We start from the raw sequence: 26,964 nt of genomic DNA, 5'->3' as shown, positions 1-26,964 counted from the left end.
TTAAGTGCAGAGTAATTCATTGTCGAATAGCAGAAAACAATACAACAGGCATACAAACTACACAGAGTACAGTGGTTTAAATAACGTACACCCACATTCCCAGAGCCCCTCACTCCCACTCAGAGCACACGTGTTACACGGCCACACAACAGCATGTACACACATGACCTTGCAGAAAACATCATCCAGGTCAGCATCACTTACCCATCCTGATCACATCCTCACCCACACGGCATCACCGATAAGAACAAGTCACTCCATGCACGCTATTGCTTTAAGCTTCCGCCGTTTGGTTAATGCATGTGGAAAACAGCAGTCTGTTTAAAAACAAAGACTTGTGCCACAAGAGAAAAGTAAAAAAAAAAAAAGCTCCACTGCATGCTCCTCTAAAACGTGCTGCTCTTCGTCTACATGCTACATTACAGACAAGGAAACAGCCTCAGACTCAGCTGAAGGAGGGCCGTTTCTGCCACGAAAGCTTTGTAAAATGACATGGAAAGATGTCCGACCGACTCTTTACTCTGACACGCATCTTCCTGTGTGTCGAGGTCGTGGTCTGGCAGGAGCGACCCTCCACTCTAGCAACATACCTCATGTGACAAAGACTTCAAATAAAAAGAAAACATGAAAAGTCCAGGCTTCATTTACAGCAACAGCATTTTCAAAGTAATCATGGTTATTTAAAAAAAAAAAAAAAAGAAAAAAAAGAAAAGAAAACTCGTGACTGCATAAAACTTCATTTACATTCATTTTCAATGACAGCATTTTGGATATTGTGTTCACTGGAAAATGTTGAGCCCTGTGCTTGCACGCGCACGTCCACGCCGGATGTTTGCGGCGGCATCGTCAAGTCAACTGAAGATGCCGAGTTACGTAAAACAAAGCGCCTCACGTGCACGTTTTCAGAGGCATGACCTGAAGAAGCGACGGGAGAGAAAGGAAAAAAACAAAAGCAACAACAGCACGACGTCGGGGAAGTTGAACCAAATCTGATGGGACGCAGCTGGAACAGGAAACAAACGGAACCGGACCGCAGGTCGGAGGGGAGATCGCACCACTGTGCCACATGTACAATCATGTGCATTTGTTTAGAAAAAAAAGACAACCAAAAAAAAACCCCCACATTTATTCCCAAATAGGCTGCATCTATCACAGACGCCTTTCCTTTTGGTTGGATATTAAGTCTTCTCATCCGGGTTCATATTTTCTGCCTCATTTGACCATAAAACCTGTGAGCAGAAGCCTCGACTCGGAGGCTGCTGGGAGTTTCAGCTGCATTCTGGTTACTAAAGCAGCTTAGAAAAAAAAACAAATCAAGGAGGTTCTCCATCAAAGTATGGAAAACTGAATAAAGACTAATCTGGAAATAAAAATCGAAACTGCAGCTAAATTTAACTAAAGCCAAACATACGTGGAGAGCTCCGATTACTGAATCAATCAAACCACCAACTTAAACAGTTTGTCTTCAAATATTCCTTTTAGGTCACTTTTAAAGAAATGAAAATTTGCTGGTTCAAAGCTCTCAAATACTTTCACATTAAATAAACTTCAATTTTAGACAGCTGCTTGGACAATAAGAAAAAAAAGAAGAAATTTAGGAAATAAAAGTGAGATTCATTGATAATTTAAAAACAGCAAACCTAAAAACACGGTCCAACGCGCTGCAGGCCGGACTGTACACCAGTTTCATCCACATCACTTAAGGTGCTGAAGGTTCCTGTACATACATGTGTCACTGTGAAAATGCAACAAGACTTGTGGTTGTTTTGTTTTTTTTTCCTCCACAAAATGCAGAATTCTCCTATTTTCATACTTTTGAAAAGAGCAAATTGTGCAAATCTCAAAATCTGTAAAAAGTACAAACTCCAAATTGCAAAAAAAAAAAAAAAAAAGGGTTGGGTGATGGAGGTCAAGCAGAATCGCCATTCAGCCAACAGTCTTTGGTTTGGTCACCTTAAGAAGCCTCAGAGGAAACGACAGGAAACATTTGGACAGAATCCCTGAAGAGCACCTGATTCACTTCAAGTGACGCTTTGATTCAATGCTTGAGTTGAAGAGTCAACATGAAACAGCAGACGGCGAGGAGGTTCTGGTTCAGAAGGATAAGAGCCCTTGGCAGAACCAACAGACTGGTGCTGGTTTGCAGAGAGGGAATGTAAATGATGCTGGTCAACAGGAGTAAAAGACATCCGACTACATCCACTGGTGAAGGAAAAAAAAAAAAAAGAAGTGGATAGAATTATTTTAATTCCAGTTCAGGCTCATGACATGAGCAGAAGATGGAAGGTACCCTCAGGAGGATTAAAGTGAAGGCAGCATGTTTCTAACGGTGAAACAGAGTTCCTATGGAAAGCAACGATGAAGATGAGTCCTTTGTCATTTGCAGAGTGCCTCGTCACTCAGGTGGCATACGTCTCCTCGAGCACAGCAGGGGGCTGGACGAGTCATTTGGGATTCATCTCTTCCCTGTCTTCATGTAGGACGGTATGGCCCCTCGGGCGGTCAGGCCCTCGAAGCGTTTGTAGGTGTAGTTGATGAAGACCCAGTCCTTGTTCTTCAGGTCGGCCTCTGTCTGATTGGACACCTGCGTGACTGAAGCAGAAGACAACGAGAAAAGCAACGGTCATCCCAGATGTCGCAAAACAGGTTCAGATTAAAGTCCGACGTTCGTAATCCCCAACGGGAGACGTACCTGCTGGTGTCAGGATGTCTGAATCAGGGAACTCGTCAAAGTTGGAGGTGTCGTCGATGCTTTTTATATTTATGGGAATAGCTGCAGGTCTCTCTCTGCAGGACAGGTCATGAAGGTTAGACTGGCTACATAACTATGACGATAACTAGCAACGTCTAACTCTGGAAGAGCAACATTCGGGAGGATACAGGAGAGAAACTGGACAACTCCCAGCTTCTCTTCATCTTCTCCTTCTAAGACACTAAACAGATCATGTAAAGTGGCCTAAGTATTGTTGCTGCGCGCTTTATGGACGTTCATCTCATCAGTTATTAAAGTCACTGATGCTGGAGCGGTGGTCATCAGGCATGCAGGACACAAATGGGCCACAGGCGCTGCTCATTTCCTTATTTTTGATGCTTCTAACCCTAAATGGGGCGGCATGAATTAATAATAGTCTAAGTGTAGCACTTTGAGATTCATCGAATGTAAAGTGCATTATAAGTTAAATTCATTATTATAATTATTAAATATGTGATCATCCAAACGCACCAAACGACTTTGCAAGCTCATTCTGAGTTTATGAACAAAGTCAAGGGAGTGTTTTATTGCAGTAGGTCTACGGTGGCTTAAGCTGTGACTTTATAAAAGCCTGTTGCCTTAGAGGTGAGTGAGCTCGTGACGGTGATGGTTTTAAACACTAAAAAGGTACACTGCATATTTAAAAAAAAATAATTCACAGACCCTGCAAGTTAAACAAGTTTTTCCTGTCTTCACGTCTTGTCTCATGTCCTGGTCCACGCAGCCCTCTAGTGGACACTGTGGATCATTTTCTATTCCGACGTTAAATATCTGTCTGCAGCTAAAGTTGCCATCATTGCATTTCTTTATTAGCCAGAGTAGTTGCACTCTCTAAGAGATAACAATTGGTGAATTTAATCAATACTGGAACAGTAAATGTTGTCCATACATGCTCAATGTGGTTATCGGATTGTTAGATGTCTTACGATAAAGTAAAAGATGACAAATGTGAATAAAAGAGTAAAGAAAATATCTATGATACAAGAGAAACCCTCCTCACCTTATGTGGTCATAGTCCACCCCCTCAAAGAAAGGGTTGGTTTTGATCTCCTCGACCCCTAAAGCACCGATCCTGTGTTCCTCCTCACAGCAGAACCTACAGAAAGTGTCGTATACGGTTATAAAAACTGACAGCTGACATTTCTGAAATAAAACATCCATCAAGAGTTCAAAACTGGAACACAGCTGGAAAGCTGCAGGATCAATTCCTGGGACACAGGTGAGAGTGGAAAAGATGAACAGAGATGTGTTCCTGCCTGAGAATGAGGTCTTTGGCCTTCTCTGATATTGGCACTTCTGGAGGAAAAGTAAGAGTCTCTCGCCAGTTCATCACTTTCCTGTACGTCTCCTGAGGCGTCTCTGAGCAGAATGGAGGGTAACCTGCAGAGCAGACAGACCACACACGTGTCATATACGTACAAAACTAAACATAAGCTGTTCCACCAAGCCTCCAGGTCTTTACCTATCAGCATCTCATACATGATGACCCCCAGGCTCCACCAATCACAGAGCTTGTTGTATCCGTTCTGCATGAAGACCTCTGGAGCGATGTAGTCTGGCGTTCCCACAGTGGAAAAGGCCTAACGGAGAGACAGAAACAGCAGGAACATTAAGGACAGGCCGTTTTAGCATAAATGTGTACTAAGTAAAAACTTAAAATCAGGTCGTGCCGAGTGGAAAAGTCATGCCTACATGGAGCTGTTTTTAAAAGCTTTGTGAGTTTAGTGTGTTTATCTATTCTTTATCCATTTGACACCTGAAGTTTCCTGAAGAGGGGTCTCGATACCCGTCCATCCTGCCGCCGTGGCTACACTGAACAGGCAACGCATTCCCACTACAAGCTGGTGAATCTGACTGCAGACTGCTCCTCAAACACGAAACAACCTGCTACCATTCATGGCGCATTTACATAAAAACTGTACAAACATGTTGGGCTACATATACATCTATTCACATCGCTCACAATTTTTTCCAATAACCAAAGGTGATCTGATGTAAAAATAATATAAAAACTATTATCCCCAGCGCATATCCCACACCATAAGTCTTAATTAGTTTAGTTGAAGTTCTCCATCTGCACTGGAGAATCATTGTGACCCTCTGGTACGTCATTAAACTGTTAGGATTTATATTGGGTGAAATATGTTTTGACACGTCGTACAGATTATCTGGAACTAACCTCATCTTCTTGTACAATGTGACCAAAATGCAGACAGTATATTCAGATCTGTCTTCAGACCTACCAGCTGCCTCCTGTTCCTCTTCCAAGTCTCTGCTTTCCTCTTGGAGTTCATGTTCTGGAAAGCTGCAAAAACAAGAGCTCGGTGTTAGAAGACAGGACCCTGATTGATTAAAACTGAACAATTAAGGTTTTATTTTATTTTTTTAGGCAAAATTTATCAAAACAAAGGGAAACAGAAGAATTTACAATAAGCATTGGAGCTTGTTCCTAGCTTGTTCTACTCCTGGACAGGTGAGCTGCACAACTTGACAAAAGGTAACTTTTAGTAAAATCATCTCTTATCAACTCCTTCTGGGGGAACCGGGCTTTTATATTAGAGACATTTATTTTGAATCCTTATTCAACAGGGTGATAATGTCTTGTTGATGCCACAAAACAAACAGTCAAATGTTCATTTATGCTGTTAGCAGGTTTGCAAAACAGACCCCTGGGTCTCACAGGACGTGGAAACGCCACGGGGCGCCTGGGCATCGCCAGCTGTTGTGAATCCTGATCATTATAATCATTAAGAGTGGTCCCACCCGAGGAGCTGGCGAGGTGGTTTCAGCTCCACAAAGAACAGTCTATTCTGGGCCTCAGCAGCGGTTAAACATTGTCAATTTAAAACACAGATCTAGTTGGCAGAAAGTCATACACAAGAACGGCACAAAGAATCCAGTCGATTTTCAAAATAAAGCATTCTCTGACTCGTACACATTATACTAAGCTGTGGAGGCCGTGGGTAAATAATTTCTACAATTCAGAGGAGACCTGAACCACATACGAGCTGGGATTCATTTTTAAAAAACACACACCCACTTTTTTGCACTCGGGCTTTTTCTTTTCTTCATGCTCATTTTAAAATAGTCATTTCTGTGGTGGATTTCAGAGAAAACTCTGCTGTATGATTGGAAGCTGGGCAAACACAGAAGTGAATATGTGATACTAGTGCTACAGCCCAGCTAATGATTAAGCTTTGAGCACACATATTTAGCAACTCGGTACTGAAATAAAGACCAACTGACAGAGTACATGCAAAAGACTTCATAAAACACGTAACAGTATTTTTCACCAGGCTGACAATTCACCAGTAAGCACAAAATACACAAACGTTACAAACAAGCATGTGTGGATGTTAGTGGCTGCATGCAAATCAAAGTTTAAAAAAAAGGAAGGGTTTTGCCTGACTTTGCTTACTGAGGTCACTGGGCAGGCTGTGGTTCAGATTTTTGTAGAAGTCTGTGCGATGTGCTTTCTTCAGTCCTGTGCACAAACCAAAGTCAGAAAGCTTCACATGTCCCTGGAAACAGACAAAACACACCATTACAACTTCTAAACCACAGCACACAAAGATGCTTTTAACATGGTGAGCTAATCCTCCGGTGAGAGAAATGTGTGTACAACAAAACGTGCACTGCAGCAACTCAGACAACAGCAGATATTTCACTCTCTTAGAGTTGAAGTTATTAACTATAAACCTTATTTTTCCTGTGGAAAAAGGAAGTAAATATTAAAATAAAAAATTATTTATTAAGCTTTGTGAAAGCTGTTAGGAAACGTGTTAGGAAACTCTTGTTAGTGAAGCAAAACTCTTCACACATGAGCTCCAAATGTCAATCGTGAAGCCGTCTGACACGACTGTCGTCCTGCGTAAGGCCTTGGATGTGACTGTATATAGTCTGGTATAACTCCGGTGGGCATTCATCTGTGAAATATTTACGACACGTCAGCCAAGGTCAAAACGCATTACCTTACGATGTAGTTCTTTATTTTTCTTGCTGTTGTTGCTGTCGTTTATAAGTCTCTGTTACAGACGAGTTAGCGGCATTGCTGCACGTTCCTAACTTTCTCTGCCTTGGCGGCAGCCAACTTTGAAAACTCAATATACTCCTTCGTGTGAGAAATTTTCAAATGTCTTATCAGCTTCGTTGTGTTGAAATTCTTTTATAAAATTCCTCTTCGGGGTATCTCCACTGCACACACTTTGCAAACTGCAAATTTGTTGTCCCTTTCAGACATTGTAAAATTCAGTGTTGATGCTCTGTAGAGACTGCTACTCCCCCTTAGGAGACCTGGGTCTGAGATGTGAGAATGCACGCACCGGATCGGCCTACTTTGAACTATTATTTTGAGAACGCCGATCAAAACCGATAGGGGCATTATCGCCCAATACTCATCGGTTGCCGTTCGATCGGTGCATCTCTAGTGATTGCTCAAACGTAAAAAAAGGAACACTAGCTGTATATCTGTCTTTTGACTAGAAACCCGTGGAAACATATTAGCTCAACACTTTGGGGGGGTTTGAAGACTGAATCAGTAACATACATCACTGCAGCAGCTCCAGTATGATTGTAGTGACATGCTGGAGTCATTCAAAAGCCATTTTAAAAATTAGATAGGCCCCGTTAAGGGACACCACCACATGACTACCAACACCTGATTAAAGCCTGATTAAAATAAATTTAAATTTAAAAAGAAAAGGAAATAGACATGATCACTGATGGAAAAGGTGGTTCATCACGACTCACCCTGGAGTCCAGCAGGAGGTTGTCGGGTTTGATATCTCTGTGGATGAAACCCAGCTGGTGGATGGAGTCGATGGCCAGCACCGTCTCTGCGATGTAAAACTGAGTGGCCTCTTCTGTTAAAGTGTCCTTCTTCATCAGCAGCGTCATCATGTCCCCTGCAGCATATCAGCAGAAACCCCGGTCACGTTAGTGCTGAACCCCAGAAGGCAGCAAAAAACTATTTATCCTCCAACCAGCTCATAAATGTCTTTTACAACTGTTGTACAACTTTAGAAATGTAAAGACCGTCATGAAAGACGCACACCTGCAGATGCTTTAACTTTAGGCCATTTGTAAAAATAAATCAAAAGAAAAAACAATTTCCACCCCAATTTCATTTCATCAGACATGCACTGCTTTCCAATAATCGGATGTCAACTGAACTGAACTGGTGGAACCTGGTTTTTTTCCATTATGTTTCCGACATACAGTAGAACCAGTCGTGTCACTTTGCAGAAGGAAAGTTCAGTGGAAGTGGGTTAATTTGACATAAGATCAGCTGTTCAGAGGAACCGAGTGGGTGTCGTTATTAATCTAAAGAGTATTGTGTAGAAGAGGGTTAGGTTGGTTATGCTTTCCCCGTCCTTGAGGTTTTGCCGTCGTACGAACAACATATTTCATTAGAAAATGTTATACAATGCTGCCCACAGACACTGTGTAGCATCTACTGATGAGAGCATTTACCACACCACAATGAAACCAGCAGTGCATGAGCACTCGAGAGGCTAATGTACTATGAATGAAAGGAACTTGTCTTCCAATGTCAGCAGTAAAACTTTGTACCAGTTTTAAAGGGTTTTACCTCCTGGAAGGAACTCCATGATGAGGTAGAGGTTCATCTTATCCTGAAAGCTGTAGAACATTTTGACCACCCACAGGCTATCTGCCTCCACCAGAATGTCTCGCTCAGCACGGATATGGCCAACCTGTAGGCGGAAACACACACGCACACACACACACATGGTTTCAAAGAAGTCCAGCTGATGTCAGAGATCCATTCTGGTGTTTGCATATTACTACTTCACCTGCTCTTTCTCCAGCATATCGGCTTTGCGTAGGATTTTCATGGCATAGACGTGGCCAGTGTCTTTTTTCTGCACCAGACGAACCTGGAGACAAAACAGCAATCATCAGAAAAAGGCTCCATCGAAGGCTTGATCAGTGGGATTTTACCACGTAAACACATCAACATCATTTACTGTCGAAAAGAAACTTAGGACAGATAATATTCATCTCAATCCCTCTCTATAGACACATTCACCTCTACAGGACTGTCTCAGAAAATAAGAATATTGTGATTTTCTGTAATGCAATTACAAAAACAAAAAAGTCATACATTCTGGATTCATTACAAATCAACTGAAATATTGCAAGCCTTTTATTATTTTAATATTGCTGATCATGGCTTACAGTTTAAGAAAACTCAAATATCCTATCTCAAAACATTAGAATATTCTGGGAATCTTAATCTGTAAGCCATAAAAAGCAATATTAAAATAATAAAAGGCTTTCAATATTTCAGTTGATTTGTAATGAATCCAGAATGTATGTCATATTTTTTTTTTTTTTTTTTTTTTTTTTTTTTTTTAAATTGCATTACAGAAAATAAAGAACTTTATCACAATATTCTAATTTTCTGAGACAGTCCTGTATTGGCTACCTCGGGGTATCATGAAAAAACCTACGGGCCACTCATCAAGCTTCAGCGAGCATTGGATCTCTGTCCTGTTCTACAATCTAACCACTTCAACTCTTTCTGCAGGAAATTTTCACCCTGATTTACCCTTCCTGCCATTTGTGCAACGTCTCTTAAGACACAATCCATATTTTCTGACGGGCATAAAAAAATATACATATACAAAATGCATGCTACAAGTTACAAGCTGGATACAACTGACATACATGCAAAAACTAAAAAGAAAAACAAAATCCCATAATTAGATGATTTTATTTTACCTCTCCGAAAGCTCCTCGGCCAATCACCTTCAGGGACTCAAAGTCCTCCAGGCCTAGTCTGGTACGTTTTAAACGCAGAAATTCGGTCTCCTTCCTCGCATGCTCAGAACGCCGCATACGTTTCTGTGGAGAACAGACAACACGTTTAAGTACACTGCTGCTCACCGGTTACCTAAAATGACATTAGCATACTTTTTCAAAACAAAACCAAAAGTCCATAAGTCATGCTGCCAACTTCTGATACGAAGAGAAAATCTATCAAAAAAGTTGTTTGAGGGTACTAATCCAAACCCAGTTTAAATTAAAATTCTCTGCTATTTCCACAAGGATGATTTTTTTTCTCTCTTTTTTTTTTTTTTTTTAAATATATATATAAAAAAAAAAACATGGACAACAAAATAATATATCTCACAGATAAAATCACAACTCAGGTGGATATATGGCAATTATAATAATAAAATCAAATCACTGTTACAATTATTGTGTCTATTTTAAAACACAATGACGACAGTGATGAATATCCACAGCTCTGGATTCTACTGCGATTTACTAATCTGAACTGGAGTAACACTCCAGTTGTGAGTGGGGTGCTCACCTCTTCATCACCCAAACCCTCCTGATCCATCACCTTCTCCAGCTTTTGTTGCCTGCAAACACAGTGTGATTATTAGTTTTTAGGAAATTGATGAAAACCCTATTAAGGAAGAAAAAATAAAGAGCAACCTGCATGCATTGCTACCAAGACCACACACATAACATGTCCACAAGGTTTAAGCCACCGATTCATCAGTTTGGACAATAAACTAGCACGGGGCTCTGCCATCTCTGCCAGTCACACATGGACACCTCTGTGCAAAACCGTAGAAGTTTTATAAATTATGTTAAGCTAATTATACTGAGTGCAAAGTATTTTTTATTTAATCAGCTCCCATCAGATGAGCAAGAAATCTAACACAAACAACAGCTACCGTATATGTTTTCCCAACGATGATCACGCACATGGCTAATTAGCATATGCCATTTATTTGCACAAATGCTTTTTTCACAAACAAAATCCACTCCAAACAATGATCTCAAAGAAATCTCCGCTTGTCAGCTGACACGGCTGCAGCACTATGAACCACTGATTTAGAGCAGTTATTAAAGCAATACTGAAGAGATTTTTTTTTTTTTTTTCCTTCCCCATGTTAAATATCAGTTTTGATTTCAGTTGAAAGCATAATTCACAGTAGCAGTCTCCCATCAGTAGCCCTGGCAAATCCACCGAAATCACTTCGGACTCCCATTTTAGTCATCAAATGAAACAACTGTGCGTCTTTTTACAACACTTTGTGACAAAACAATGATGGAGCCCTCTCACAGAGTTACAGTGGATTTCATGGGAGAGGAGACCAAGAGACTCGAGGAATGATGGAAAAGAAGACAAGACAGTTACCAAGCACGATGCTGGACAAGAGAGAATTTTGAACAGTGTCTTATAAGCAACTTAACCGCCAGGGCCATTGAGCTAAAAATTGCTCAAGTTCTTTTGTTGCCGATTCAAAAAGGCACCGTTGAGCTCTACTCATCTTGTGGCTGGCAGACCTGCATCGATCCTTAATATATATAAAACTACTCAAATTATTCTCAAGATGAGGCAGCTTTAGTGATGCAACGTCCCCCTTGCTATCGCCACATTATAAACATTATCCTGGTAGCCGTTTTATTTCATCACTCCAACCAGCATGCAAAAATCTAGCATGGGATTAACAATTCTAGCAGTACTAGGACTCTTCAAAAATACTGAAAATGCATTATCATTAAAATATAAGTGTCGCAAAAACAAAAGAACATTTCCAAGTGTTATGCATTAACATTTTAAATGTCAGTAACATATTTGGCAGATAGACCTCACTGCCCAAGATGCCATTTAGATGCAAGTATACACAAAAGGCGTTTCTGTCAATACAATTGTTGCAGAAAACTCTTGTTCTTCAAGGGCTATTTACTTGTAAGGGAAGATTTTAGCCGAAAGCATAAAGAAATTTACACTATGTACTAAAGTACTAGTTTATATAAATTACACATCCATTTGCATTTTTTAGGTATAAAAAAATGAACACACATACTGCATGCTTTCATCACATTGTGCAGCCCTAATCAGTACAGTTGAAAAAAGTCCAATTAAAAATAGAAAAATGACAACGCATCAATGCCCCAAAGAAGCATATAGATGATTGAAAAATGCAACTTAATAAAAGAGGAAGTGGCCCAGCCCAAACTTCAATGACATAAGCCACATCCTGATGAGACGGATGCTTATCTCTGTTAAAGGGGACCTATTATGAAAAACAGGTTTTTTCTTGCTTTAACATATATAAAGTGGTCTCCCCTGAGCCTGCCAACTCAGAGAAGGAGGAAAGCAACCACATTCTGCAGTGTCTGTACAGCCGCCCGGATCAGTGTGATGTGGCTTCTACGAGCCGTTCAGATTCTGCTCCGGTCGTTATGTAATGACGGGAGCGTTGGCCTCCGATGCGTGAAACCACGCCCACAACTAACTCCACCAGCCGGAGCTTCCACTATTTTTTCGTAGCGGTGTATCGCGTCATTCAGGCAGCCAATCAGCACAGTGCCTCATTATCATAGCCCCGCCCACTCAGAATCCCGCATAGATAATGAGGTTAGAGAATGGGAAGATAAAGACATGGCTCAGAGGCTGAATTTCTAATTTATTTAGCAAAAACAATCAAAAGCTTGTTTTTAAGACATTCAAGGCCTGTTTAAAATAGGTATTTTTTGCCATAATAGGTCCCCTTTGCCATAATAGGTCCCCTTTAAGTAGACAGACAGACAGACAGACAGACAAATAGACAAGCCACTATTAATGTGATTCAAGTTGATCTTTTTTGTTTTTCTTTCATTTCTGGAGAATCGACATCAACAACATCCATACCTCCTAATATGTGCATCACGTTTAAAACCTATACATTCAGAATATGGCTTTTCATACCCGTTAGCGCTGTCACACAATTCTGACAAGTGTCTTTATCTTTATTTTATTCCTCTAATTTATGTTTAGTTAAGATTTTATGCTTTGAAACTAATTTTGTTTGTTTTTATGTTCAAATCAGTCAAATCAATTTTTTACTCTGTGTGCTGGTTGTTTTAATGTGCTAAATAAATAAAAGGTTGATTGATTGGTGATTGATCCAAAAAATAAAATAATTATTATTCATAATAATAATAAATGGGCCGCTCGGTGGTGCAGTGGGTTAAGCAGCGGCTCATATACTGAGGCTACAGTCCTCCTGCAGTGGTTGCAGGTTAGAATCCCAGCCTGCGCACCTTTGCTGCACGTCATCCCCATTCTCTCTCTCTACCCCCTTCCTGTCTGCAACTTGAATAAAGGCCCACTAGAAAAACCTAAAAATAAATAAATAATAATAAGTGTCATCACTGAAATAATCAGTGTGTTGAGAGCTGAAACCTCACCTCATCTCTCTCTCCTCATGTTGGGCAATGAGGTTACTGTAGAAGTTCTCCAAGGTCACTTTGGCCATCGTGACCCGTTCCTTGGTGTGGTTACTCATTGAGGAGCATGAGCTCTGGCCAGTCATCGCCATGCTTTGCCTGGGAAGACACAAACACTCATGTGAGACAGGCAAAAGCATTTAGTCAACAAAGAATCGACCCACGATCCAGCTCTAGATGCAACACAGTCACAAAGGTGGTAGTTTTTTGGGAGGACGGAGCAGACACTTTATACTTGTATATATTTTTACTTATACCACTACAGTCACTCTGCTGTAGATTTTTCTGACATTCGTATATATATATATTTTTTTTTTTGTACATAAGGAGACATGCCCTGTTAATTTTTATTCTTCTTTATTCTTGTTCTATTTGAGATTTTCAACGTCTTGCTGCTCAGTTGTCCTTCAATTGCCCCTCGGGGATGAATAAAGTTTTCTGAATCTGAATATGTTAAAGGCCCTGACAGAGAGAACCAGACCTGCTCCATTTAAATTAGTCTTGCTAAGGTCAGATGTGACAACATACAACAGTGTTAAAAAAATTTAAACTATGAAATGAGATGGCAGTTGGATTTCTAAAACAGGAAGGAAAGCAGATGGTTATGCTGCCCGAGCAGACCAATCTTACCGAAAGCGTGTGATGATAACATTGTAAAGAAATTAGGAACTGTAATTTGCGCAAGCAGTGATGGTGTAACCCTCCTCCTACACGTTTTCATCATTTTTACTCAGAAATAGCATAATTATAAGCCATGAATCATCAAGTGAATGTAGTTTCTCAAATCACTGATGAGTATGACATAATTTAAACCAAGAGGACTGCTGATGCCATTCATACCTGCAGCTTCTCTGGTCAAAAAGATATTTAGCAGCTTTATTGAGCAACAGAAGGAAATCATTTAAAGTAGTTTGACTGACTAAAGCACGGAAAAGTACTTATTAGACGTTTTCACATGGACCTTTTTCTACAAAACGGTTATAAACGACGTTCTTAAGATAAAATCATGTTTTGCAATTCTACACTAAATGTTAAAAGTGAGGAAAAGGAGAATATTAAATGCAAGTTCTGAACTATTTATCTATACCTTACAGCATTAAGCTGCCTAGAGCACATTCCCACCAGCCCCAACTCTTCAGTCAAAGAGTTGTTTTGTTTTTTTTAAGAAACGGAAACTCGAAAGCTGTCAAAATTAACCCCACAGGCTTGTTATCATGTGCAAGATAAGAGCATATTAAAATGTAAATATTTTGAAGAGAGCTCGTGGTGAATATCGTGCGGCAGAAATGAAGATAAACTAGTTTTCCTTCATGTGAAACTCACCAGCTTCAACACGCAGCTGTTTCACTGGTCTGAGGAGTGAAATGTAGTGAATAAGTCACCATTTAAGCCTCTAGCTGGAGTACTTCATCACTAACCTGCCCTTCTCGGTGATTAGAAAAGTCAGTTTGCGTAGATTCCTTTGACTTAAAGCTTCATAAACAAATGACCTGCTAACTGGTGTTAGCAGGCTAGTTAGCTATTAAAGTTCCTGATGTGTCAAGTTAGATGCAGGAAGTCTGAACGAAACCAGAAATCTCCTTCAAAATAAATCTGATCTCAACAAAGGAAACGTGATTCTGAACGACCCCCGTTTTCAACAACTATTATTTTGAAAGTCTCCAGAGGAAGTTGTTCTCATTTCCGCCAACTGAGCAGCCCGAACTTCTCTGAGCAAACAGCTAAGTGAAAGTTAGCTAGTCAACGTTGGCTACTTAACTCCAGCTCAACTAGTTTGTTAGTACATATGATGACATAACTGAGGATTGCCGCAAGTAGTTTCATTTCACACATAACTAAGGAATATGTGTGAGCCACTAACTCGTAGTTGTTAGTTCCGTTTCGGTGTAGTCCGTCTTTGTTCGCTTACCTTGATGAAGGTGCGGCGCCGCGTCTTGCTCTGCTCCCGCAGCGACCACACCAGCCCCGCTGCACTTCCAGTGCCATCTAGCGGCCCGAACCGCTCATAATTTTTTTTTTTTTCATATTTTATTTATAGTTTTTACATTTTACATTTTACCCAAGGAAAAACCCACAACATGAAAGCAAACAAACATCAGAACAGGAAGAAGAAAAAAAAATTAATAACAAAATAAGAATGAACTGAACTGAAATCCCCCCAAAACCCAACCCCCCCCCCCCCCCCCCCCCATGAACACTCAGGACTACGAAACAACTGCCTCTTTTAATATCACCACTGTGTCACTTTAAATTCACTTAATTTACTGCTCACTGTTTTTAATATATTTATATTTATAAAACTGTTTTTACATACTGCACACAAAAAAAAAAATTGCCTCTTGCACTCAGGTCAGTTCCAGTAAATGTCTGTGTTGTACTCTTTTTTAAATCTTTTAAATCTTTATCTTTATCTTTTTTAAATCTTTATCTGTTGTGCCTGTGCCTGTGCACTTTATATGTTTCACCGAGGGAAGTGGGAAGCGTCCTCTCGATTCCTTGTATGTCTGACATGTGATGAATCGATAATAAAGCTACTTTGACTTTGACTTTGATTTTGAGAATAACCAAATAAAAAGGGGGCTGTCAGACAAGTGACCACAGAAAAAACACACAACAAAACAAGTCTCTTGCGAGTGGAAAAGAGTTAGATATCATGTCCCGCACTGAGCCAGAAAAGGACCCCAGACTCTCTCAAATCTATTTGGCCTGTTTGAGCCATGCAAGCACAGTCTCTCCATCTGAATAGCTGACAGCATTTCAGTGAGCCATTTGGTAAAGGTGGGTGGGGGGGCAGACTTCCAGTTCAATAAAATGCACTTCTTAGCCACGACCATCCCAAGTTGCAGAGCAAGCTGTGTTTCCTGGTAGAACAGACGTCTCCGTGGAGCATCCAAAGATGGCCAGTTCCTGGTTGGGCTGAATGAGTCCAGAGTAAGCCTTTGACAGCAGGTCAAATATGGCTAACCAAAAATTGTACAATTTAGGACAGAACCAAAACAGATGCGCTAATGAACCTTCGGCAACATGGCACTTATCACACATAGGAGACACAAATGGGAAAATATGATTTCGTTTTGTTTTGGAGTAATGCAATCTGTGAAGTACCTTATACTGAATTAACCTGTAGCGTGAGTTAATAGAACAACAGTGTATCTGAGACAGTGCTTCCTCCCAAAGTTCTGCTGATATTTCAGAGTTTAAATCTTTGGCCCAAGCTTCCCTAATAAAATCGGAAGAAACCGGATTAGTAAAGCAACTTACAAATTTGCACATCAACTTTTTGGAGTCCGGGGGGAGTAGAAGGGTCTCAAAGAATGGGTAATGGGAGTAGCAATAAAGTGTGTCCAGTTCTCGTCAACATAGTTTCTAACTTGGAGATAGCGAAAAAAGTGAGAGTTTGGAAGATTACATTTTTTGCTCAACTGAGCAAATGATGTTAGTTGACAGCTAATGTACAAATCTGAAAAAGTTCTAATTCCCCTTTCTCTCCATATCGTGAATACCCCATAACATTTGCTTTTAACACGGATTTTAGACCTTCCTCGAGATTTTTCAGTCTTAACAGCGGAGATGAATGGTCAGTTAAGATAATTACCTCTAAGGAACGATGATCAATCAATCAATCAATCTTGGCACTTTTAAAACAACTAGGGTTGATCAAAGTGCTTCACAATAAAAATCAAATAAAAACATGGACTACAAAAGTCAAAAAAACTTAAAATTATAAAAATATTCCAGGAAAAGAATCCAATTACAAAATAATTAAATAAGAGTTAAAAAAAAAAGCTATTATAAACAAGCAACACACTTCATTTTTTCACTGGTTTTTAATCAATATTACATTTATTCTTAAATATATTAGAATAGAATAGAATACTTTATTGTCAATGTACCTGGGTACAGTGAGATTGAAAGCAGCATCACCTCTCCAGTGCAAGACAAATAAGAAACAATAGTGCAAACAATAAGAAATATGAGAATATAAGAAATATAATTCAAATAAAATATAAAAAGGTTAAGCTGCATTTGAATAGTGAAGACCTGAGATCCTATTTACAGATAATAACATTAGTTACACATGTGGTGGAATATTGCGCAGATAGTCCGGGAAAAAGTATTGCACGGTAAAAACAGTAATTGCACACGAAGGCATTCATATTTTGTTCAGGGCGGTTATGGCTTTAGGGAAAAAGCAGTTTTTTAGTCTGTTAGTTTTTGACCTGATGACTCTGCAGCGTCTTCCTGAAGGCAGCAGGTCAAACAGGTCAGAGCCGGAGTGGGAGCTGTCTTTTTGGATTTTTGTGGCTCTGCTGAGGTACAAATTGTGTAAATTGGTGTAAATGTCCGTCAGGGGGGGAGGGGGCAGCCGATGATCTTCTGCGCTGCTTTCACCTCTGGAGCCTTTCCCTGTCCGCAGCAGTTCAGCTGCCGTACCAGACTGCAATACAGTACGTCAGCAGGCTCTGGATTGTGATTTATCTACATTGTTGACAAAAATGAATGTTTTAATCTACAATTCCTGATTTTAATACATTATCCAATAGGGCTGTACTTCCATTTGTTACATTTAATTTTGTTTTATCAAGATTGGATTATTGCAGATCTGTCCTGGTAGGATGTCCCAAAGTTCCTCTGAACAGAGTTCATCTGATCCAAAATGCTGTGAGTCCTGATGAAGATTAACAGGAGAGATCATAGTAGTCCAATTTTAGCCTCTATTCATTGGCTTCCTGTTGAATCCAGGATCAAATTTGAAACTATTCTCCTCATATACGCAGCTCTTATCGACTTAACTTCTCCTTACCTGAAAGAACTTGCAGTAAAGCTCCATAGTGTCCCAACCGAGCACTTTGCTCCCAACCTGCAGCACGTTTCCCCAGAGCGTGTCCATGCAGGATGAGAGGCAGATCTTTCAGTCATCAGGCTCCTCTACTGAGGAACACACTCGCAGCTGTTGTTTTAACGCTCTGTTTCTAAGATCAGGGTTAAAACCTACCTTTAGAATAAACCTTATAGCTACGGCTGGGTCCGGTAAACAGAAACATCTCTGTTCTCTGCAGCTTTTCAGTCAGCCGTGTCATTTTATTGTTCAAGCTTTGGGTGAATTTATTGAAAATGAATTTTTTATTCAATCAATTATTTTACATGTATGGTTAAATCATCTATTTATAACTTCCACACAGGTTAAAAGGTTTGTGTGGAGGGAGTGAGGGGTCTGCAGAGATATTTCCCGACCCCGGACCGATACAGACCCACACAAACCACTATAATGTCTTCATGAAAACCTCTGAAGATTTGGACCACACCCAACAGTTTCTCACTATAGTTTATTTTGAATTGCACCGCTTTGCGTCACTTCCCTTTGGGCGTTAATAAAGAATGTTTCCAATTCAATACAAGTACACAGACAAAAAAACCTCCAGCCTAAAAATCTTATCTATTCTTAAAACGGCCCTTCAACAAATGTTGAGTTTTTCTGAATAAGACGACAGGATAACTCTGCTCCTGGCAGTGTGTGAAAGGCTTTATCATAAGTGCAGCAGCACTGTTTGATTACTCATGAGGTATTCTTCAGGTTGGGTCTCAATCTACTGTTACTCACCCAAACACATGATGTGAACCAAATGTGCTGAAGGAATATTCTTCCAACATTTTTAAGTTTTTGGAATTGGCATCGTTTACATTTTTGTTTAGATGCATTTATCCTTCTTCTGTAGGTTTACTCTCGCTGTGCCGCGGTTCAGGACCTCATACTGCCACCATCAGACCAGGAGTCTAATAGATAATGGACCTTTGGAGATTCTCCACCCTGCCACCATGCATCCCCCCAGCAGAGGTCCCCGCAAACGTGGGTGGAGAGAGGAAGCTGCTTCACGACGCACAGCAGCTGACTTCAGCTTTGGGATCTCAATGGCAGCATCGTCATCAAACTAGTAAACCACACAGCAAAAGCACATTTTCACTTCTCATCACTAGAGTCCACTCCTTTGGATTAACTACAAGTTAACCCCTTCCTATCAACATGTAGCTTTATTTTGGGACGCTCACGGAAACAGATACGGTTTCAGGAATAAAAAAAATCCCAGCCTAAAGAGACTTAAAAAAACTAGTCTTTATTAGAAATTATTTTCATCAGAAACTCGACTGTGGCCACAGATGCAGAACCAACACGAAGCCTCATGATGCCAGTGTTTCACTGCGAGCAACAATTTTACATTTGTACAGTAATTCACACATAATTATTTTAATCAGAAATGACAAAAGACATAAAACACACATTCACATCTTTTCCTACGTACCCCTGAATGTATTTCTATATATTCACAAACACTCAGCTAGTGACTCTTCAGCTTGCTCTTGTTATATTGAGAGATCCTGTCGTGAAAGATTCCTGCAGGGCAAAGGAGAGAAGTTTGAATCAATGCACTTTGTGGAAAAAAAACTACACGAGTGAATACCACAGCTGGAACATTTAACTTGCTAAAACTTAAATGATGAGACATCAACACAAAGAAGTCTGATTTTATCTAATCCAGGTTAAAATACTGTAAAGCAAATGTAGTTCTGTATTTAATGCATCAATGCACAAAGCCTGCAGGAACAGATGCACATCTGGCTGCAGAATTGTAACAGCAACAAATCAGCACACAGAAGAAACCCAAGTCATAAAAATCAATTCATCCAACCAGGTCAGGCCTTTAAGAAAAGTCTGTACCAGCCGAGAAAAGTGCTATTGTTTCACCTTTAAAACGAATGTGTCAATCATCGAACTTGCACTGAAGTTACAATTAAACCTACCGTATTTTGCGGACTATTAGGCGAGATATCAATGAACATGTCGATTTTCATACGTAAGGTGCACCAGAATATAAGGCGCATGATGTATAAAAAAAACATATAATGTGAAACAGAACAGTCTGGTGAGTCCAACTTTATTCAACTCATTAACAATAACTGAGAATATCGTTCAGTTGTAACTAATACAGAAAAATACACTTTAAATGATTCGTCCTCTACAAATCCACAAATAAAAAGTGGCAGAGGTAAGCGTCGTACTACGTACTGTTCTCCGATTGGTTCATCATTGCCAGTGATAGCGGACACCTGAAGTAAGTGTGAGGTTGGAACAACGTTGTATTCCAACATTTGATTATAACTGGATTAGGATGTAGATTTGAAAATTGGGTTTATGCTAAAAACGTTGGCTTGACGTCTAATTATAGTAAAGTAGCATGGACTAGATGTTGGATGATGGTCGCTTGTCAGCACTACATAATTAGTTATCTACCGTTGTCTGACGCTGCAACCCGTATCCAACCTAGGACAGACTTTAATGTGTCTCTGAACGATCCAACCATCAATCAAGTGGAGCAGCTTCGTCGCTACCAAAGTCACTAAAACATGAGATTTTTGAGCTCAGTGTTCCGCATAAAACTGGTTCGAGGTCAGTAAGCACAACATTTTTTGGGGGGATAAAAATTAAGGATTTTAAGTTCGCCTTATAGTGCGGAAAATACAGTATTCATTTATGATTTAACTGCATGACTGAGACACCTCAATATTAGTCCAGGGGCCATAGCCCAAAATTTCACTTGTCAGTACCACTCAAGGTGACCAAGCTTGCTTATAAGTTTTGAAAAGATCCATGTCTGTAGATTATATTTTGGTATGATAACCTTCCTGAGTGGCAGCTGGATCATAGATCATAGATCACATGTGGATCCACATGTGGATCAGCTCATGAAGTTACCCAGCCCCTTCAGAAAATTACACTATAGATGCTGCTGCATATCCTGGTTTAGACTCATGTACAGGATATCTGTCAATGTTTCACTATATTGTCTTTGGTATCATTTTAAAGGGGACCTTTAAAGCATTCATTCAAGCTAAGATGTGATACATTTCCTGAATCCTTATGGTCCCATGAGTATTCCAATTTTTGTATTTTGTGTCTGTTGTTCCTAGATGACACAGGGATAAAAGATAGTATATCATTTAGGCGAAAATTGTGTAAAAATGTGTGTTGTTTCTAGTTTAAAGAGCTGCAGTGACCTCTATGTTGGTCAGAAAGATTCACATCTTAGCTTGAATGAACTTCAACTTCATGAGCTGATAACTATGATCCAGCTGCCACTCAGGAAGAGTTATCATACCAAAGTATCATCTACAGACATGGATATTTTCAAAAATTATAAGCAAGTTTGGTCACCTTGAGTGGTGCTGATATCTGGCCTGGCCTATGGACTATATATAGGGAAGAAATAAAACGGGGGGAGAAAATTCAGATTAGACAACAGAAATACTGCACCGTTGTTTTATTTTGTAGGAAGAAGGGACACACACGCACATTTCCATAATTAGTGTTACAAGCTCTCAGAGAGGGAGAGCAGCTACGCGAGGCCGCTCCGGCTGCTCTGCTGTGGAGGACCTGAGACCTGGGACGTGACGGGGACTCACCTTGCTGGGGTCCTGACTGCAGCTGCTCCACCTCCTGAATGAACAGGTCAAACATCTGCGTCTGGATGAACTTCTTGACAAAATGTCTCGTGGTCTTGGACTTGATGGCCTTGTAGAAACTCCTTTTTTCAAACACCCCGCGCTCTCCTTTGCTGCTGTACTTGACATACGAAGCGTAATGGCCCACAGTTTTGACGAAGAAATGCAGGAAGGCTTCTGACACGATGCTGTTCAGCTTCTCAACCGCTGAGAGGAAACAACAACAATAAATAAATAAATGAAATAAATAAATAAAATAAATAAAATAAATAAATAAATAAATAGGTAGAGCTCCAAACAGACCCAGATGTCTCCGCCGTTGTAATACTCACTCTCTTCTGCGTGCCTGCCGCTTAATCTCTCTAGTATTTCTTCTCTGAGCTTTTGGGGCACAATCGAGTCCTCGTCGCCTGTCTGAAGTAGTTTCAACATAGTTTCCATTGAATTTCAAAATAAGAGAACAACCCCCCACCAAAAGAATCTGAATGTGAACGTTCACAGTTCACAGCACTTACGGAAACAACGAAAGTTTCGTCTTTATTCTCGGACAAATCGACCACCAGCACCTGAGTTACAGGAAGAAAACAGCAGAGGAAAAAGGTTTTGTCGAGCCATTCAGTGACAAGGCTCCTCTTGAAAGTCTCTCAAGAGTTCTGCTAGAAATCAAACCCCACCTTTTCTCAACCACTGAAAAAACATTTTAAAAAATATATCTGAGAAGTTAAACACAATATTTTATTGTCAACTGATTTTGCCCTGATGTTCATCACATCTGAAAGGTAAAAAAAAAAAAAGAAAGAAAGAAAATTCTGAGAGACTTTTAAAGAAATCTGTGGTTTGTTGTAAAAACGTACATCAGTCTGATCGGTGACCTGGTCCAGCAGGTGCTTCTGGACTCCCAGCAAGTACGGCGTGGGTGCCATGACGACGTCGACCAGAATTTCTGGAACGATGGAGATGAAGGTGTGCTGCCAGGTGAAAGGGTAAAGGAGGACTGCAACAGCATGAATAACCTGAGATAGCGTGCTGCACACAAACACAGAGAGCAGAGTAAAGAGTTGGTTACACGCATGTAAGGAACAAACATCTCCACTGTGCTGCCGTGTTGTTCACCGGCGAATAAAGTGTGACATAACCTGTAATTACAGCACCACCCGCCAGGTGGCGGCGTGGCCTCTTCTCAGCAACGCTGCCGCTTGCTGTGAGGTTTGTTTCATAGCCTGTTCCATCTTCAACCATTTAAAAAGACTATTTTATTTGTGCTCCCAGGATCGCGCCTACACGACAGTTGATGTTTTCTGATCACATGCATATAATCATTATATGATTGCACTAACACGTTCGGCTCGGGAACTGAAATAGGAAGATCACGGTGTTACAATGTTCACCATGGCAACACAGAGTTAGTTTTTTTCTTTTAGTTCTTGTTAAACCTCCTTTGTGAAACAGGCCTCCTGTAAAGAGAGGATTGGGATTTTTTGTGCTTCTTTTTTGTGCAGTGTAAAACCTTAGAGCAGAAAGAGAGCAGACTTTCTCTTTCAATGTTTCTTTTAAGGAATACTATGTCTTAAATACAAACTAAAACGTAATCTGAGCAGCACACAGTAGTTAACACACGTAAACCTTAAAGAACAGCGGGCATGTTTGTAGTCTGATCTTTAACACATTTATATGCCTCATGACAGCTGAGAGCAGGTCATCTCCACCACTGAAGGGTTTATTCACTACTTACAAAAAAGATTTCATGTTGAAGATGATTCATGACAAAATAAGATAAAAGCAACCTCTGCAGCAGTTTTGCAACCATCAACCTGGGGTGTGCAGCCGCACGGCCCCTTGAAGGACGAGCACCACGTACCCCAGATCTTCGGCGATGAAAATGATCCGCCTCTCCAGGACGGCAGCCGCGAACACCAGCAGCACCTCCTCATCCGTCAGGCAGCTGAAGAGCGTGGCGAAGTTCACGTGTTCCAGCCAAGAATCGCTCGGCCGGGTCAGACTGATGATCTGTTGAAAGGGAATCACAAATATCTCTCTCTGATATTTCTCCAGGGCATCCCTCTAGCAACACGCTGCTGACTTCAACACGTCTCTATTACACTACAGTCTGCTTTTAATAATAATAATAATAATAATAATAATAATAATAATCCATTTTATGTCTAAGCCCTTTTCAAAACTCTTAATGACACTACGCAGACTTAAAAAAGCCACTAAAACAGAAGGGTTAGGAGGCATCTCCTGGGAGACAGGCTGTGACGTCCCGGTGGAGGTGCAGGGTGACCGGGGTGTACTGGAGGAGTCCTGACACGGGTCTGCAGGTGAGTGACGAGAGTCCGGGCCAGTGCAGAACAGATAAAGATCTGGCTGGTGTTGGGAATGTATTCTAACCCCCGCAGTAGGGCTGTTCGATTTTGCCCAAAAATAAAATCTCGATTTTCTTCTCTCAAAATCCGATTACGATTATTTTGTGAATTGACAAAAGGCAAAGAAATGATTTCAAATATGCTGTTTTTTTATTGAACATTTCCGCCATTGGGCTTTAAGTGCAAACTTTGCTCTTATTAAACCAAAAATGAATTAATAAAGTGCAAAGCTCTGTAAAATAAGTTGAAAAAAAGTTTTAAAAAATATAATAAAATATAAAGTTTTATCTCTGAAAAAAAAAATCAGCACTTGCAAACATACAGTAAGTTATATTTCCAATTAAATAAAACAAGACATTTTCTAATTAAACTAAACTGGGTCTTTGCATGCTAAATAATAATGCAACCCATGAAGGAGGTAGAGGTGTGTAATGTCACTCATTACATTTGCTGTTCACATTTGCAAGTTTTGTGCAAGGAACACGAGCCGGACTACCGCATCTGGCTTGAGGGATGCCCGGTGGCATGTTACAACGCCCCCTCCTACACTAAAGAGCCTCTCCCATGGGGCACTTGTCGCAGGTATTGAGAGGTATTTCCATCAATCATTAATATGGTATCAATCATTAATATGTGTGCAGACAAGGTGTAAAAATAAATAAATAAATAAAAAAAAAAAAAAGTGAAAAATCGATTTTACGAGTTTCACGTTTTAACATCGTTCTAATTACATAATCGCAATTACGATTTAAAATCGATTAATCGAACAGCCCTACCCCGCAGGGAACTAAAACAGAAAGGTCCGCGTTTGGTTTAAAACACCTAACTCTGGCCCACACTTATCTACGACACCCAGCTGGGCTCACAAAGCTGGGAGCTGTCCGTCAGTCTAACAGAATGGTCCAATCGGCCCAAAGCACTAGAAAAGTTACAGATGAGCAGTGGCGGCAAGCCGCGCCAGCCAACCAGATGTAACATGGACTCACTTTCCCGGTTACGTAACATTGATTCAGCTCCAAAGTGAACATGTTTTAGCGCCGTCATGACCAACTTCTTCCACTCCACGCTACCGCAGATATTTAAATCCTGAGCACAAGTCTTAACGAAGCCACGGGTATGTCCGTGTCCTCCTCTCGCCCCGGGGACCGGTGAAGGTAACGAGCACCAGCAATAACCAACATCAAAGAAGACCTGAGCTGTGGTATGTGGCCTGATGGGAAATGTGCTGCTGAAGGAAATGTTGTGCAACACGGGACGGGTTCGGACACGACCTCACACAAACACGCCCGTCTGGGAGATGTGACATGAATACAGAATACAGTTTTATTTCCTTATTTACCGTAGGAGGAGCTCACTTGCTGGAAATTTCACAGGAATAACATTTCATGCACCGTGAACCGCGTCCGTGAACGCACCACGATGGTGGCGGTTGAGGTTTCAGAGTAACATTAATCACAGTCTGGGTTGCACTATGCATTTGTTTCCAGCTGGTTAGCGTACAAAGCAGCTACGCGGGGATGTGCACGTGCTTACGAATCAAAATGCAAAGATGTAAAATGTAAAGGAAAGCACAAGGGCTCAAACATGTCGGGACAAAGTCTTGCTGGATATTTCCTCCTCCTCCTTTTCTCTATTTTCATACTGAAGTCAGGACTTTAGGCTGTTCTTATTATTTTGTTGTTGTTGACTTGTATAATTTATCATCTGTATTAGAAGTTCAAGAAAACAAAGAGCATTAATGATTAAAAAAAAAAAAAGACGACAAGACCTCCGGAAACACCGACTTCAGGGGTGTCTTAAGTCGGTCCTGCAGGTTTTAGGTCCGTCCTTCAACACACCCAGGGACTCATCTACAACATGCAGGACAGCGGCTCCCGGGAGCCGACGCCGGACACCCGACCTACATCCTAACCTACATCAGCTGAGGCCGCAGCAGGAAGTGGGCTGAACACACTTCTGCATGTTCGCAGCACTTCTGGCTAACGTCGAGCCCACTTTCATTTTCCCTTCCAGACAAGCGGACCTCTGGCTCTGCTGAGCACCTGTCTAGTGAGCCGCCGGCTCCTCGATCTCAGCAATAACTTTAACAATGTTGTCACGGTTTATGGCAGGATTCCCCGAATGTGAGTGTAATAAGAAAAACAAAAACATTCCTTTTACGTAATTGAGAATCTCTTCATTTGACCTCAGAGTGAACGTTTCAGTATCGACCGACATATTATGTAACTGCAACTGTTTATAGTTCACCTGTGACTCAGACATGAAGACGTGAGGAAAAATACCGGACTTTGGAAGTTTATGTCACCAAGTTTGAAGTGCTGCGTTTGGGGGGAGGGGGGAGGGGGGGGTCTGACCTCAGTGCCCGACTCAGGAATGAAGCTCTTAATCTCCACTGTTTGTCCGGGAGCTGGGAACGGAGCCTCTCTCAGCTTCTGCATGAATGGGTAGATCATGGCCATGGAGATCTGCCGCCGCTTCTCCACCTCATCAAGTATCTGCACACATGGGAGAACAGCACTCATTCCACAGCTTTTCTGAACGTGGAGCCAGGTCCAAACTCACGAGTGAGCACAAATTTAACCTGACATCTTTGCACCAACAGTTTTTCTGGGAGTTGATTTAAAAAAAAAACAAAAAAAAAAACACAGCAGCACTGATTAATGAAAATGTTTATGAATGGAAACATCATGCTGCAGATGTCATATTTAATGCAGAACAAAGTACTTTTTCAGTTTTTAGTTCAGACTTCCCTCTGTAGCAGCAGCGATTAAGTTTACGATGTTGGCCACAAATGTTTTTATGCAAAATAAACGGTGCATCCAGGTCTGAACTTTGTTATGAGGTGGGAGCTGCCTCGATAGGTCCCATTTAACCAGGGCTGGGCTGATACAGCTGGTGTAGAGTTAGCATGTACAGAAGCTGTTCACAAACACACTTAAACGTTATAATCAAGAACTCTGAATAACATCCGGGCTCGTCTTCAGACAACGTGGATGAACTGTTGACTACCGTGTGACGACTTGTGTGCGCTCATTTGAAAAGTTTCAGAGAGTGAAATCAGAAAACGAGCAGGACTGTCCAAACATCCGCTTA

The 26,964-nt window shown here is 40.8% G+C and overlaps 2 protein-coding genes across 8 annotated transcripts in view; both read right to left on the bottom strand.

The window, feature by feature from the left end:
• Positions 1-14,962, bottom strand: LOC133456914 (serine/threonine-protein kinase 38). 4 transcript variants are annotated; one of them, XM_061735621.1, is made up of 14 exons: positions 14,919-14,962; positions 12,971-13,108; positions 10,092-10,143; positions 9,497-9,619; positions 8,566-8,649; positions 8,343-8,466; positions 7,502-7,656; positions 6,162-6,273; positions 4,996-5,057; positions 4,215-4,332; positions 4,009-4,132; positions 3,753-3,848; positions 2,693-2,787; positions 1-2,592 (listed from the first exon to the last, which is right to left on the bottom strand). In XM_061735621.1, exons 2-14 carry the CDS (start codon positions 13,099-13,101, stop codon positions 2,456-2,458), a joined length of 1,413 nt encoding a protein of 470 aa, XP_061591605.1. In that variant the 5' UTR covers positions 13,102-13,108; positions 14,919-14,962; the 3' UTR covers positions 1-2,455. The 4 variants fall into 4 exon arrangements, with proteins under 4 accessions (XP_061591605.1, XP_061591606.1, XP_061591607.1 ...); XM_061735622.1 differs by lacking the exon at positions 14,919-14,962 and adding an exon at positions 14,871-14,908; XM_061735623.1 differs by lacking the exon at positions 14,919-14,962 and adding an exon at positions 14,333-14,533 and having other exon boundaries at positions 6,171-6,273.
• Positions 14,963-19,101: 4,139 nt separating this feature from the next.
• Positions 19,102-26,964, bottom strand: part of LOC133456913 (DENN domain-containing protein 2D-like) — a 37,964-nt gene continuing 30,101 nt past the window's right edge. For all 4 annotated transcript variants that reach the window (XM_061735615.1, XM_061735616.1, XM_061735617.1 and 1 more), the window contains 7 exons: positions 26,226-26,366; positions 23,364-23,512; positions 22,360-22,531; positions 22,021-22,071; positions 21,838-21,919; positions 21,467-21,712; positions 19,102-19,400 (listed from right to left, as the gene is read on the bottom strand). In XM_061735615.1, the coding sequence (XP_061591599.1) occupies positions 19,345-19,400; positions 21,467-21,712; positions 21,838-21,919; positions 22,021-22,071; positions 22,360-22,531; positions 23,364-23,512; positions 26,226-26,366 (897 nt within the window). In that variant the 3' untranslated portion in view covers positions 19,102-19,344. The remainder of the gene's footprint in view (positions 19,401-21,466; positions 21,713-21,837; positions 21,920-22,020; positions 22,072-22,359; positions 22,532-23,363; positions 23,513-26,225; positions 26,367-26,964) is intronic.

Source organism: Cololabis saira, chromosome 12 (assembly GCF_033807715.1).
Source record: "Cololabis saira isolate AMF1-May2022 chromosome 12, fColSai1.1, whole genome shotgun sequence".
NCBI classification, from domain to species: domain Eukaryota; kingdom Metazoa; phylum Chordata; class Actinopteri; order Beloniformes; family Belonidae; genus Cololabis; species Cololabis saira.
The sequence above is the reverse complement of the archived record's forward strand: the minus strand, read 5'-3'. Positions and strand labels throughout refer to the sequence as shown.